The sequence below is a fragment of the Penaeus japonicus genome, unplaced genomic scaffold, assembly GCF_977035675.1.
Source record: "Penaeus japonicus unplaced genomic scaffold, GWHDUDI00000001_assembly GWHDUDI00000018, whole genome shotgun sequence".
Lineage (NCBI taxonomy): Eukaryota > Metazoa > Arthropoda > Malacostraca > Decapoda > Penaeidae > Penaeus > Penaeus japonicus.
This window is the reverse complement of record NW_028234420.1, coordinates 27722830-27735329: the sequence shown is the minus strand read 5'-3', so window position 1 is coordinate 27735329 and position 12500 is coordinate 27722830. Positions and strand designations below refer to the sequence as shown.

The 12500-nt window shown below is 38.4% G+C and overlaps 1 protein-coding gene across 2 annotated transcripts in view; it reads right to left on the bottom strand.

Annotated features, from left to right (window-relative positions):
- Positions 1-12500, bottom strand: part of LOC122253444 (F-box only protein 30) — a 20013-nt gene that overhangs the window by 1851 nt on the left and 5662 nt on the right. The window contains exons 3-10 of one of the 2 annotated variants that reach the window (XM_043016521.2): positions 12442-12500; positions 11847-12062; positions 9183-9413; positions 7308-7504; positions 5818-6078; positions 3209-3355; positions 2357-2435; positions 1608-1821 (exon numbers count right to left, since the gene is read on the bottom strand). The exon at positions 12442-12500 is cut by the window's right edge and continues 189 nt beyond it. In XM_043016521.2, the coding sequence (XP_042872455.1) occupies positions 1608-1821; positions 2357-2435; positions 3209-3355; positions 5818-6078; positions 7308-7504; positions 9183-9413; positions 11847-12062; positions 12442-12500 (1404 nt within the window). The remainder of the gene's footprint in view (positions 1-1607; positions 1822-2356; positions 2436-3208; positions 3356-5817; positions 6079-7307; positions 7505-9182; positions 9414-11846; positions 12063-12441) is intronic. The other variant, XM_043016522.2, reaches the window with a different exon arrangement.

The following is a 12500-nucleotide window of genomic DNA, read 5'->3' as shown; positions in this document are numbered from 1 at the left end:
GTTATCATCATTATGAATGGTTATATCTTTTGTATTACTTCATGGCACCACATGAATACGAAAGAAACAAAGTTTCTTTTTGTCCTCCCATAAAACAGCAATATTTCTATCACACTGCATGTAAAGAATATAATGAACTGATATGGACCCTATACAACAATTTCAGTCAACTGCAACATTGATTGAGTCTGTTATATGTCACATATAAGTTTCTCAATACAATAAAATGCACAAAATTGGCTCTAGTTTTATAATGAGTGACTGAAAGACAGTGAAAAGTCAAGGTATGTTATATGAAGCTGCCTTGCTCTGAAGTAAAACCCATCCTGGAGACAGGGCAAGCAAATCTATCCCCATCTGCAATGGGTTAACCCATTCACGCTGGGGCCGTTCCGGCTTTGCACGATTGCAATACCGGGGTTCTTGAACGCATAAGCTGCCCGCTCGCTCAACTTGAGCACCGGGCTTGCGCTCATATCCCGTCCCAGGGGTCTGACGCAAAAAAACACAAAACGTGTCATCATGTCAACCGGCTCCATCGGGTTAAAAGGAATGATCAAGAATAAATCAGTGAATAATAAAATTATCTACAATAAGTAGTTTCTCTGCTTGATAAAAATCATAGCATTCCCTATCATTCAGAATGTTTTTGACCATTTAAATCATGAAATATGTTCACCATATTTTTGTAGTCATGTCAATGTAATTATTTCAAACTCACTTCCCAGTACTGTTCTAAATAACTCTTGAAACTCATTTATACTCCTCAGCTTCTAGACACAGGTGAAGGGTAACTTAATCAAAAATTAATAAGAATAAATAAAATAATAACAAATATTATCTTCTCAACTTTTTAAGGCAAAAAACAATATAACCTCATGATTAATAACTAACAGAATGGGACTTCCTTGGCCTCTACACTTAAGGGAAAAGGAATCTGTAGATATTGAAAATTAAAAAATCACAGGACCAACAACACTAACAAACCAGTGTCTAAGCTTAACCCATTGCTGATGGGGCGGTTTTAGCTCCAACTGGTCTAAACACCAAGGTATTTCAAGCATGTAAGCCTAACATATTGGGCTATTCGCCCGCTCTGGCTGCGGCCAACTGCCCAATCACCCATCCTGCTGGCCATACAAAAAACAATGACAAAATATCTCGTCCCCAGCGGCAAGTACTGATACCACTTGACGTGATATCTTGTCACCTAGTGTTAACAGGTTAAAAAGGGAGTTGGTTCAGGGTTGAGGTAAGCCAATGTCTGAGATAACAAGAAAAAGCAGGTTATCACAATGATACTATATAAGCATCCCCAACCATTGCAATCTCAACCATTGGAGATAGACAATAAAAAAGAAGGATAATTTTCTTATCTATCTATCTATCTGCCTATCTCTCTATCTATCAATCTACAAATACACAGATGTATGTACTATTCATAAGTGTTTCAGTCTTTCAAAGCAGTCACATCAGATATATCTACACCTAAACTTACCACATAAACACATAAAACACAGTATCCAGTATGTACCAGTGAGAGAGAGATAGCTCATTGCAAGAACCTCTACCCTAGAACCTCAGTGACAAACTGGATTCTAACCCACCTGAATCCATCCAGATAACTGGCAATGAGCTGAAGAACCTCAATGGGTAAGTAGGTCAGATTTGTGCTCGAAGCGTAGTACTGCTTCTCGCAGTTCTTGGTCCGATGGTGCTCTGGGATGGCCCGCATAGCCTTGTGGGAATGCAGGAGGCTCATCTGGGCGAGGGAGGTGGTCGTCTTCTCCACACTCGGGGACCGGGATCTGGGAAGACCTCCTGCAAGTTGGATGTGCATGGGGAAATTGTCTATATATTAGTCTGGTGGGGAATAGTATCAAAATAAAATTTAAAGAAAAAACAAGTGTAATATCTAGAAAGTTCATGAAAATACATCAATATCTGATATATACAGTCATAGGTTCAACCTCTTCTGTACATGCAACATAAACCTAGCACATATATAGTAATTTCATTTTGATACATCGACAAAGCATACTACTTTGGAATAATATACTTTTAACAATATTATTTCTGTGCTTAACACTAAACCATAAATGTCAGGGTGGTTTTGGCTCCTCCCAGTCTTAATACTGTGGTATTTCAAGCAGGCAGGCTTAATACCTCAGACTCTTTGTCTGCTCTGGCTGCAGCCACTCTCTGTGCACACCATCACTGGGTGTGCTGGCCATAGAAAAAGCCATGAAGTGATAATGTGTTCCTGGTGGCAAGAGCTGCACCATCATGTGATATCATGTCACCCATTGTTAACAGGTTAAGCAAGCAAGCACAAGGTTATAACTCAACTCCTTACCACAGGGGGCTGGTTCATATTCCAGTGCAGGCCGGACTCCAAAAGCATGGAGGTCCCGACAGTATATGACGTCTCCATCCTGTAACATAATCACATCTGAATCAGTCCCGAATGTAAAAAATTGAAGTTGATAAAAAATAAATAGACAAAACAGAAAAAAAGAAAGAAAGAAAAGAAAAGAAAAAAACACTATGGTTACAAAAACATGGGTATAAGCTGAGTTTGGAACCCTGTAGCTCTGAAGCTAGCCCCATTATAGCCATAATACTTCATGAACGTGTGCATGCTTTGACTGTGAGCAAATGCCGATGCTGCGTCACATATGTTGTGACACCCGGCGTTACGTTATTTTCAACATATCATGTATGTGACACCCATTATCATTGAATACATTTGATATTTCTTACATGACATGAACAGATATGAAAGGTGAAAGAGGTAGAGGGTATGGGAAAGCAAAAGGAAATGAAGGAGAATGAGAGTGGGAGCAATAGATTATGAAAAATGAGGGGGATCAACAACTAAAAGTAGAAGGTGAAGGACAGGGGAGACTGACAACAAGAATGAGACAAGTTGAAGAGGAAATAAAAATGAGTAAATGAGGAGAGAGTCCGAGATCATGATGAAGGTGATGACCAAAATGAAAAAAAAAAAAAAAAGAGCAATGCATTTTCTTTCTTCACAAACCTAGAAGAAATGTGGACAAACAAGCATAGAAAGAAGAAAGAAAGCAAACAAGAAAGAGGAAGCATACAAAGATAAAAAAAGAAAAAAAGATAATAAAAAAAATAAAAAACACTGCTTCTCTCTCCTAACCAATATCCCTGGACAAGAGACCCTAAGCTTACCCACCTTGCGCCCAGGGTGGAGGCGGTTGTTGACATAGGGACACCCTAAGACGTGCAGTGGACACCTGTGCAGGATCCAGCCATCAAGACCCTCCTGGATCTCACTGTGGCAGTTCTGGTAATGGCTGCCATACTCGCACCGACGGACTTCCTATTTGGGGAGAGATTTGGTCATTGCAGTGCAGTGGGGTCTTTGCAAGCACATTCTTTGTCTTCTTGAAGTAACTTGAGATCATTGAGAGAGGGGTTGTAGTATCTGATGCCTGGTGTCCACTGTGAAAAGCAATGTTCTATTTTTTTCCACAAGGAGAACAACTGGTTTTGGATCTATTTGATACAATTTGAATGGCAATCTACTACAAATTAATTACTTGGAAACTTATATCAAAATTACATCTGTATATGATTGTTTTTTTCTATCCTCAGTATAATCTGTATGAATCCATTGGATTCAGGTGACATGCCTTTTCTACTGGAAACAGTAAAAAGCCATACCATAGTCTGCATAAAGTTAACTTACTGACACAGACAAATCTTAGATTTTTACCTATGAAATTATTTTATTTTATGTCTTTTTTCACAATCCTATTAACCCGTTGCCGACGGGGGATAGATTTGCTTACACAGGCTCCAGGATGAGTTTTATTTCTGACCGAGGCAGCTTCTGCAACATAATTTGATTTTCCCACTCTCTTTTAGTCACTCATTGTAGAGCTAGAGCCATTTGTGTATATTGTTTTTTTGTGTGTTTTAGTGTTTTTAGAAATTTATATTTGCCATATCACAGGCTCCATCAATTCTGCAGTTGACTAAAATTGTAGTTCAGGGTCCATATCAACTCATTTTTTTTCTTTATACTCGATGTGATAAAAGTATTACTGTTTTAGGGGAGGACAAAAAGCAACTTTATTTTTTTCGAATTTGTGTGCTGTCACGAACGAACATGAAACTTATAACCATTCAAAATGAAGAAGTAGGGAAGAAGAAGGAAATTTGTGCTTTTGACATTGAGTGCCACAATAAAAGGCATCCATACTGGCACAGGGGCACATTGTATGCATTGGGCATGGTGTGAGTCACCTTCCTCCTCTCGTTCTGCCTGTACATCTTTCATCTGCGGTACTTTAGAGCAAGAGGTCGGGAACTTGTTATGTGCCATCGCTCTATAGAGATAGTGCTTGCTAGAGACCGTAGATGGGTGCCATTCAAGGCTCTGTCTCCTGCTGGTGCTAGGAGAAAGTGGTGCCATCTAGGTTTTGTAAGTGAGTTGAAAACCATTTTGCTTAGTATTACGGCAGTTATAATAATTATGACTGCAATTGTCAACATCACTCACTCATTACTTATAGTACAATAAAATAACATAGTGATCCAAAATCCCCGAACGCCATGACGCCCATTGTCAGGCAAGAGGTCCTGCGTCATGTATGATGAAAAAACACGTCATCCGTCGTTAACGGGTTAAGATTAACCCACACAGGACGGGTGGTACAGCATGTGTACCGCGCATTCAAAAGCCCAGTTGCCGGGCGGCACAGTATTGTGCCGGCCATTCTTGCCATTCATAATAAATATTTCGAACGCTAATTTTGGACATTTAAGGCTATTTTCTAGTCTATCCCGGAATGGGTTAATAGTTATATTGAGTGACAGATGATTAAAGTTTTCCTTATAATGACTAAAATACAGATTTGGTTTAAAATCCCAAACATAGATGGTACCACTTTCTCTTAGAGCCAGCAGAAAAGAAATGGCATGGCACTGTTCCATAATCTCTACTAAGCACTAACTTCAGAGAGCAATGACACACAACAAGATGACAACCTCCGACTCTAAAGCACCAGCAGTGCAGAATGTGCAAACAGAATGAGAAGAGGATGGTGAACCAGACCATATGCAGTGGCTGCATTATTCCCCTGTGCTAGTATAGCTGCTTTGTGCTGTGGCACTAATGGCTGTAAGCACAAGTCTCCTGCTTCTTCTCCATCTCTTGATGCTTTTTCATTGGAGAGGTTATTTCTCTTGCATTTGTTTACCAGAGTAAAATATAAATCAGTAAATAAATATGTTTCTTTCTGTGTTTCCATAAAACTATAACACTTCTGTCAGAGTGAGTAGATATATCATAATTAGCTGATATGAACTCTATACTATAATTTTAGGTGATAACAATATTGAGAAAGCTTGTCAGATGGCACACATAATATCATAAAACACAAAAAATGACCAATACAAAAAAGACTCTATTACCATATCAAATGAATATAAGACAGTGAGATAATTCCTCAATATGTTGCTTGATTCTCCCTCCCTCTGAAATATAATCTGTCTGGTATGCCAAGCAAGTGGCACTGGTGTCCATGTTGAGGTCAAAACAAGAAAATGGATTCCCAGTTTCTAATGGGTTAACAAAATGTAAAAACAAAGAAAAAAAAGGTGGCTAAAAATATCCCTTTTCAACTATTGACTTAATGTTCTAATCATGACACACAAAATAAAAAACCTCTATCAGCAATGCCATCATCTATGCCTTCCAACACACCACAAAAAAAAAGAAAAGCATAATAAAAAGAAAATCAATAAAGTAAGTGATTAGAAAAAATGCATAAGTACCTGCATGCACTGGAAGGTGAACATGGCCCTGGGTTTGCTCTGATGTCTTGAGTAGTGTTTGAGGGGCAGCTCCATAGTGAGAGCCTTGGACGTGAGGGGCACTGGAGGTGGCGTCTTGAACCTGGCTCTGCCCACTGGTCGGCCCTGATCGTCAATAATCATCTTGTCCAGAGCTCCCCCATCTTCCTCTTCTTCTTCCTCTGCCTCAGCTTCATCGTATTTCATGTATACGAACTGCCCGCGTGGGTTTCTTTTCCTCACCTGGAATTTTTGGTCTCTGTTAACCCATTGGAGCCGGTTGACGCGATGACACGTATTGTGGTTTTTGCGTCAGACGCCCAGGACGAACTGTGAGGGCAAGCCGCATGCTCGGGTTGAGTGAGCGGGCAGCCCAGGCTCGCAGCTTGTGCGTCCAAGAATCTTGAGGCGTTAAGCTTATGCGTTCGAGAACCCCGGTATTGCGACCGTGCAAAGCCAGAACGGCCCCGGCATGAATGGGTTAAAGAGAGTGAGAAATGTTGGAGAGGGGGGAAGGGAGGGAGGGGAGGAGGGAGTGTGAGAGAGTGTGAGAGACAGTGAGTGAGTGAGTGAGTGAGTAAGAGAGAGAGAGAGAGAGAGAGAGAGAGAGAGAGAGAGAGAGAGAGAGAGAGAGAGAGAGAGAGAGAGAGAGAGAGAGAGAGAGAGAGAGAGAGGAAGTGTAACCAGCTTACGTATCCTACTGGCCCCATATAGTCTTGCTCAGTTTTTCTACATGAATCACATACTCAATCCAGCATTTTGCATGTGTACAGAGGTTAGTCTGAGCTCCCTTTCCCTTTAACCCATTCGTGCCGGGCGATGTGATAGTATGTCATGCTAATATTTCCCTCCCACTGGATGACGTCCTATCACGTCATGATCTCTCCCTCAAAACACATATTTTACACTGTTACATATGTATATAATAATTGGAGTTCCATTTGTGTAGACACATTTTTATTCACTTGTGAAAATAATATAAACAAATACAAGCACCTATTTAACCCATTCACGCCAGGGCGATTCCGGCTTTGTATGGTCGTAATGCCGGGGTTTTCGAACATATAAGTCTAACGCCTCCAGACTCTTGGGCGCACAAGCCACGAGCCTGGACTGCCCCCTCACTCACCCCGAGCGCCGGCCTTGCCCAGATATCTCGTCACCGGCGTCTGACTCAAAAACCATGAAACGTGTCAGCACGTCATCCAGCGTGAATGGGTTAAAAAAAAACATTCAAAAACCTTCCCGTTAAAGGCAGATGAAAAATGCACATAGAAGTGCAGAGCGGCAGCATGTCAGGAGAAGTCAGTGACTGTACACACTTGTCATCTAGCCAGCGGGAGCTGCATTACACAAATATAAGCTATGGCATGAATGAGTTAATATTTTGACTAACAACCACATCATTCACATGACCTTTGTACCCAGGACAGACAGACAGACAGACAGAGAGAACCAGAAATCTAGCTTACCTTCTCAACACATGGCTCCTGCTTCCATATCATCTCCCCAGGTTTCTTGTATGAGACTCTCTCCCTCCACACTTTGCCCATCTTGTAGGTGGGCTGGTCGGGGTCCCCTCGGCAAAGGTAGCACAAGTTCTTGAGGATACCATGGGTGCAGCAGAAGGCTGATATGTCATCAGTATTCAGTGCTTGCTGCTTTTTGGCTGCAGAGAAAAAACGGAAATTAAATGTGAATACAGAATTTATAATAATGAAAAAGAGAGAGGAGTAGGTGAGAATAGGAAGGAATAAAAAACGAAAGCAGAAAGGGAAGGACATAAAAAGACTGAAATGAAAGAAGATGAAAGGGGAGGGAGAGAGGAAGGTGAGGAGAAAATAAGAACAGGTGGGGCAGAAGGGTGAGGGGTGGAAGGTAAAAGAGAAGAAGAGATAGAAGGGGAAAAAGAAACCAAAGCTTGGAAAGATAGAAAGAAAGACAGCAACAGAAAGAAATGGAGAAATGACATACAGTTTGATTAAAATGTTTTTCATGTGGGTATGTGTGCTCAGATGTGTGTGTATATTATAGATGAAACATATGTACAGTATTTCCTTATTATAATTATATGTCTGGAAATACCAACTTAAATACCTGTGTACTTTTTAAGTTTTGGATGGACAAGTATGACTGAAATGAAACCTATTCTTATATCTTAAGGCATTTACCTATTATGATACTCTATCAAAATCTGAATGAATAACAGTTACAGGTCTCAGAATAAGTGCAAAAGAAATCACAGCTATAAAATACAAAGCTTTCTGTGTAAGAGCATACAAGTGTATCTAAGGTGTAAAACTGTGTATATATCAAGTATATCAAGTATATGCAAAGCATGCGTCCAAATAACTAACGTAAATAACCCTTTCCATTCATAAGTAAGATAAATATACTACAAATACTACACCACTCAACAGTTCTACATAAAGGATAACACTAGTACTGGATATTACTTGACTACAGTTAACTACTATATATAAATGAAATAAAGAAGGAAGAGAGAGAGGGAGAGAAAGATAAAAAGAGAGATAAAGAGAGAGAGATAAAAAGAGAGAGAGAGAGAGAGATAGGAGAAGAGAGAGAGAGAGAGAGAGAGAGAGAGAGAGAGAGAGAGAGAGAGAGAGAGAGAGAGAGAGAGAGAGAGAGAGAGAGAGAGAGAGAGAGAGAGAGAGAGAGAGAGAGAGAGAGAGAGAGTAAATGTATTTATGTATATGTGTGTATGTATATGTATATGTATGTGTATATATGTATATATATGTATGTATATATATGTATATATATATATATATATATATATATATATATATATGAATATTTGTATATATTTATATATATGTATATTTGGATATATTTATATATATATATGTATATATATATATATATGAATATATGTATATATGTACATATATGCGTGTGTGTATGCGTGTGTGTGTATGCCTGTGTGTGTATGCCTGTGTGTGTGCAATTGCAAAGGAACATTTCCACCAATGAGTATGTTCTTAAGGTGTCAATGCAATTATGCTCTATGCAAGATTATGTGTGTGTGTACTCATGCATGTGTATCTGTGCAAGTTACTAATAGTGCACACGAAGAGGGCACGCATTGGAAGTATTACACCGACAGAAAATGAAGATACAGGATGGATATGCTATTAACAAAAAAAGGGAAGATAAATAAATAACTGAAATAAATCAAGAAAGGGGAAGGGGAAGGGGGGTGGGGGGGAAACGAAAAAGGGCAAACATAAAATTTTCTAAATCAATCGGTTAAATCAGAAAAAAAAGTTAAACAAGTGAAGTCAAGTCAAGTGAGTTAAGGACAGAATGGTGCACAAACTGTTAACCATAGTGAGCGTCACTGCTCTCGGCGCTCTTGCCCTCGGCAGCAGCGGCAGTGGCTTCGAGATCAGGGTGTTCGGGTGTGGTGGTAGTAGTGGTGGTGGTAGTGGAGGAGGTGGAGGTTGTGGAGGTGGTGGTGGAGGAGGAGGATGTGGTGGACCCCCGAACCTCGCTAGCCAAAGATAAAACCTGCTTCTTCCCGCGCAAAAGCTCAGTGCACACAGACACAGAAAGACCTGGGGAAGCCGAAGCAAAAGCGTCACATCATTTGTCAAGGGGGACTTTGTGGTGACAGGCGGGGGTCGAGTTTGCTTGCTTGCTTGCTCACTTGCTTGTGGAGTCTTTACACTTATTTGGGGGGGGGGAAAGACTGGAGAAAACATAAAACACAAAAAAAAGAGCCAATCACTTAATCTGAACTGTAAAAAAGAAAAAGAAGGAAAGAAATAAAAATCACTAATGGCTGCAAATGATGATGGGGACATGGGGGCAGGAAGAAACAAAAGAACTTCTGAAGTACCTGTAGCTGACTTTTCTTTATATGTACCTTATCTGTGTAATGTAATATGCACACTAATATGTACACATCACCAAAAAGAGTCTCAAACATGCACAAAAAACAGATACCCAGACACATAGTCACACACACACACACACACACACACACACACACACACACACACACACATTAACACACTGACACACTGACACCCACACACACCCACACACACACACACACACACACACACACACACACACACACACACACACACACACACACACACACACACACACACACACACACACACACACACACACACACACACACACACACACACACACACACACACACACACACACACACACACACACACACACACACACACACACACACACACACAAACACAGATTTGTACTTCTTAAAAACTGAACAGTGAATTGTATCAATGTATTAGATTCCACAAAGAACTTTTCACGAAAAAAGGAGACTAAAATTTGTGCCTAGCGATAAAACTAAATTTCTATCTGGACTATAAATGACACTAGTGAATGTTTGAAAAACACTACAGGCTTTTTGTTTATGATTAGATCTCTTACTCTAATGTCCCAGCATATTGACAGAACAAGTAAAAACTGACAAACTTTTACCAAAAGGAATAAGAAAACCATTGAGCGAACTTTCATGTTTTTCCTTGGTCAGACTAATATGAAACAAAAACTAAATTAGTACCTGTAGCACAATAGGTATCCATAACTCCTAATATGAACAGATATATGTATGAAGGTTTACAAAATTTATAATGTCATTCCAAGAAATTATAAGCAAGACAAGACTATCCCTTCAAATAATATGAATTTCTTGGTCTCTTCAGATTCTAAAGTAGATCCAAACATCTTCAAGAGAAAAATAAATAAATAAATAATAAACAATATCTATCATTGATGTCCAAATAAGTACAATTGTTTCTCTATTTGACAAAATCTATCCCTCTATACCTTCATTCTAACAGACAAAGCATTCAGCCATATATATATATATATATATATATATATATATATATATATATATATATATATATATATATATATATATATATATATATATATATATATATATATATATATATCTTAATATATGCATAGGGTTATCATGATGCTTGTATTCATGTATGTACTTTGCCACAAGCCAGTTATTAAATTTACAGAGCATAATGCAGCTCATCTTAGCAATGATTTGAGATTAGTAGTGAGAAGATGCAGTCTGGTTACCTTCCAGATTAAAGGAAAAATATTTGTCAAAAGCAATGTCTAATTGAAGAAGCATGAAGTCTCTTCTGTTAACAATGCTGCAATATTTCTTTTCCTTTGGATGGTTTACATGCAAGGAATAATAACAATAAAGATAATGAAAATATCAATAATAATAATAATAATAATAATAATAGTAATATTAATAATAATAATAACAAAAAAGATCATAAAAAAAATAATAATATCAATGATAATAATCATGTAATTTCTTTCATCAAACTTAAAAACTTTCTAAAGAACAATTGCTCTCTCAAAAATGCACTCAGTCACACAGTGCGTTTATATCTAACTTCTCTGAATCAATTCAAATGCTTAATCTTATGAAAACAATATTAACCCATCCAACAATTACTTCTTTTATAACATACTGGCATATATCCAATCATACTTAGGACTTTTTGATAAATCCGAGAATAAATTGATAAATATCCTGTTTACCCAAAAATGGAAAATCCGTTTACCTGCAAAAATTTAAAATAAATATGCAACATCCACAAAAAAAAATTCTGATAAACATCACATAGCATAAGATAAGAATATGAAAACTATATAAGAAAGAAGATAATTGGTGCAAAGCTCAATCTACATTTTGATATAAGCAATAAGCACTGTATATACAGAGTCAAATAAAAACAAAATCCACTTTGCATCTACAGCAAATCTTCATTACCACTATACACATAGGAAATCTATCTTTTCTGATACTATGAACAAAGAAAACCAATCTCTCTTGACACTATGAATATGCAATATCAGTCTATTTCAACACACATAATTTTATTCTCTTCTTCAAATGCATATATCGAGCTTGCTAATATATGACCATCGAGTGAGACAAACAAATCACAACCTCCGACCTGGAGTGAGGCCATCTTCCTCCTCATCTGTTGACTGTCTGGACAGCTTGCTAGACCCAGAACGCTCGTCAATAGTCTCGTGCCTCGACCCTCTCACTGTCAAGGGCAGAGCTGGGAAGCGTCGGGTGATTCTGTTGCACATTGTGTTGCGCAGTCTCTTTGGCATCGTCAGCATTTCATTCACCAGCTCCTGGTCACGTAGGGCTAAAGACATGTCTGAAATGATGCAAAGTTAATGCTTTAATATTTAGCTTCACTGGTGATGATAAAGAGGAAATATTATGAATCCTATTCACTAGACAATGTATGTAAAGTTAGAAGGTCGATGTAGGTATTCAATGAGCATAGGATATTAATTCTTACTAGTTTGCACACTATAATCCCATTCATACCTGTAAAATATAATTTCTAGAAAATCAAGACAAAGAATATAAAGCAGTTAGATTATCACAGAGACAGAATAAGATAAGATAATAATAATGATACTAATACTACTACTATTAATAATAATAATAAGAAGACGAAGAAAGAAAAAAATCTGGTTGGAAATCAACCCGTTGCACTGAAAATGCCAGACACTGTAGCCAAGTCTTACCTAGATCATTAGTGTTGTAGAGACCAATCAGTCCTTTCGACATTGACACTTTCTCCCTC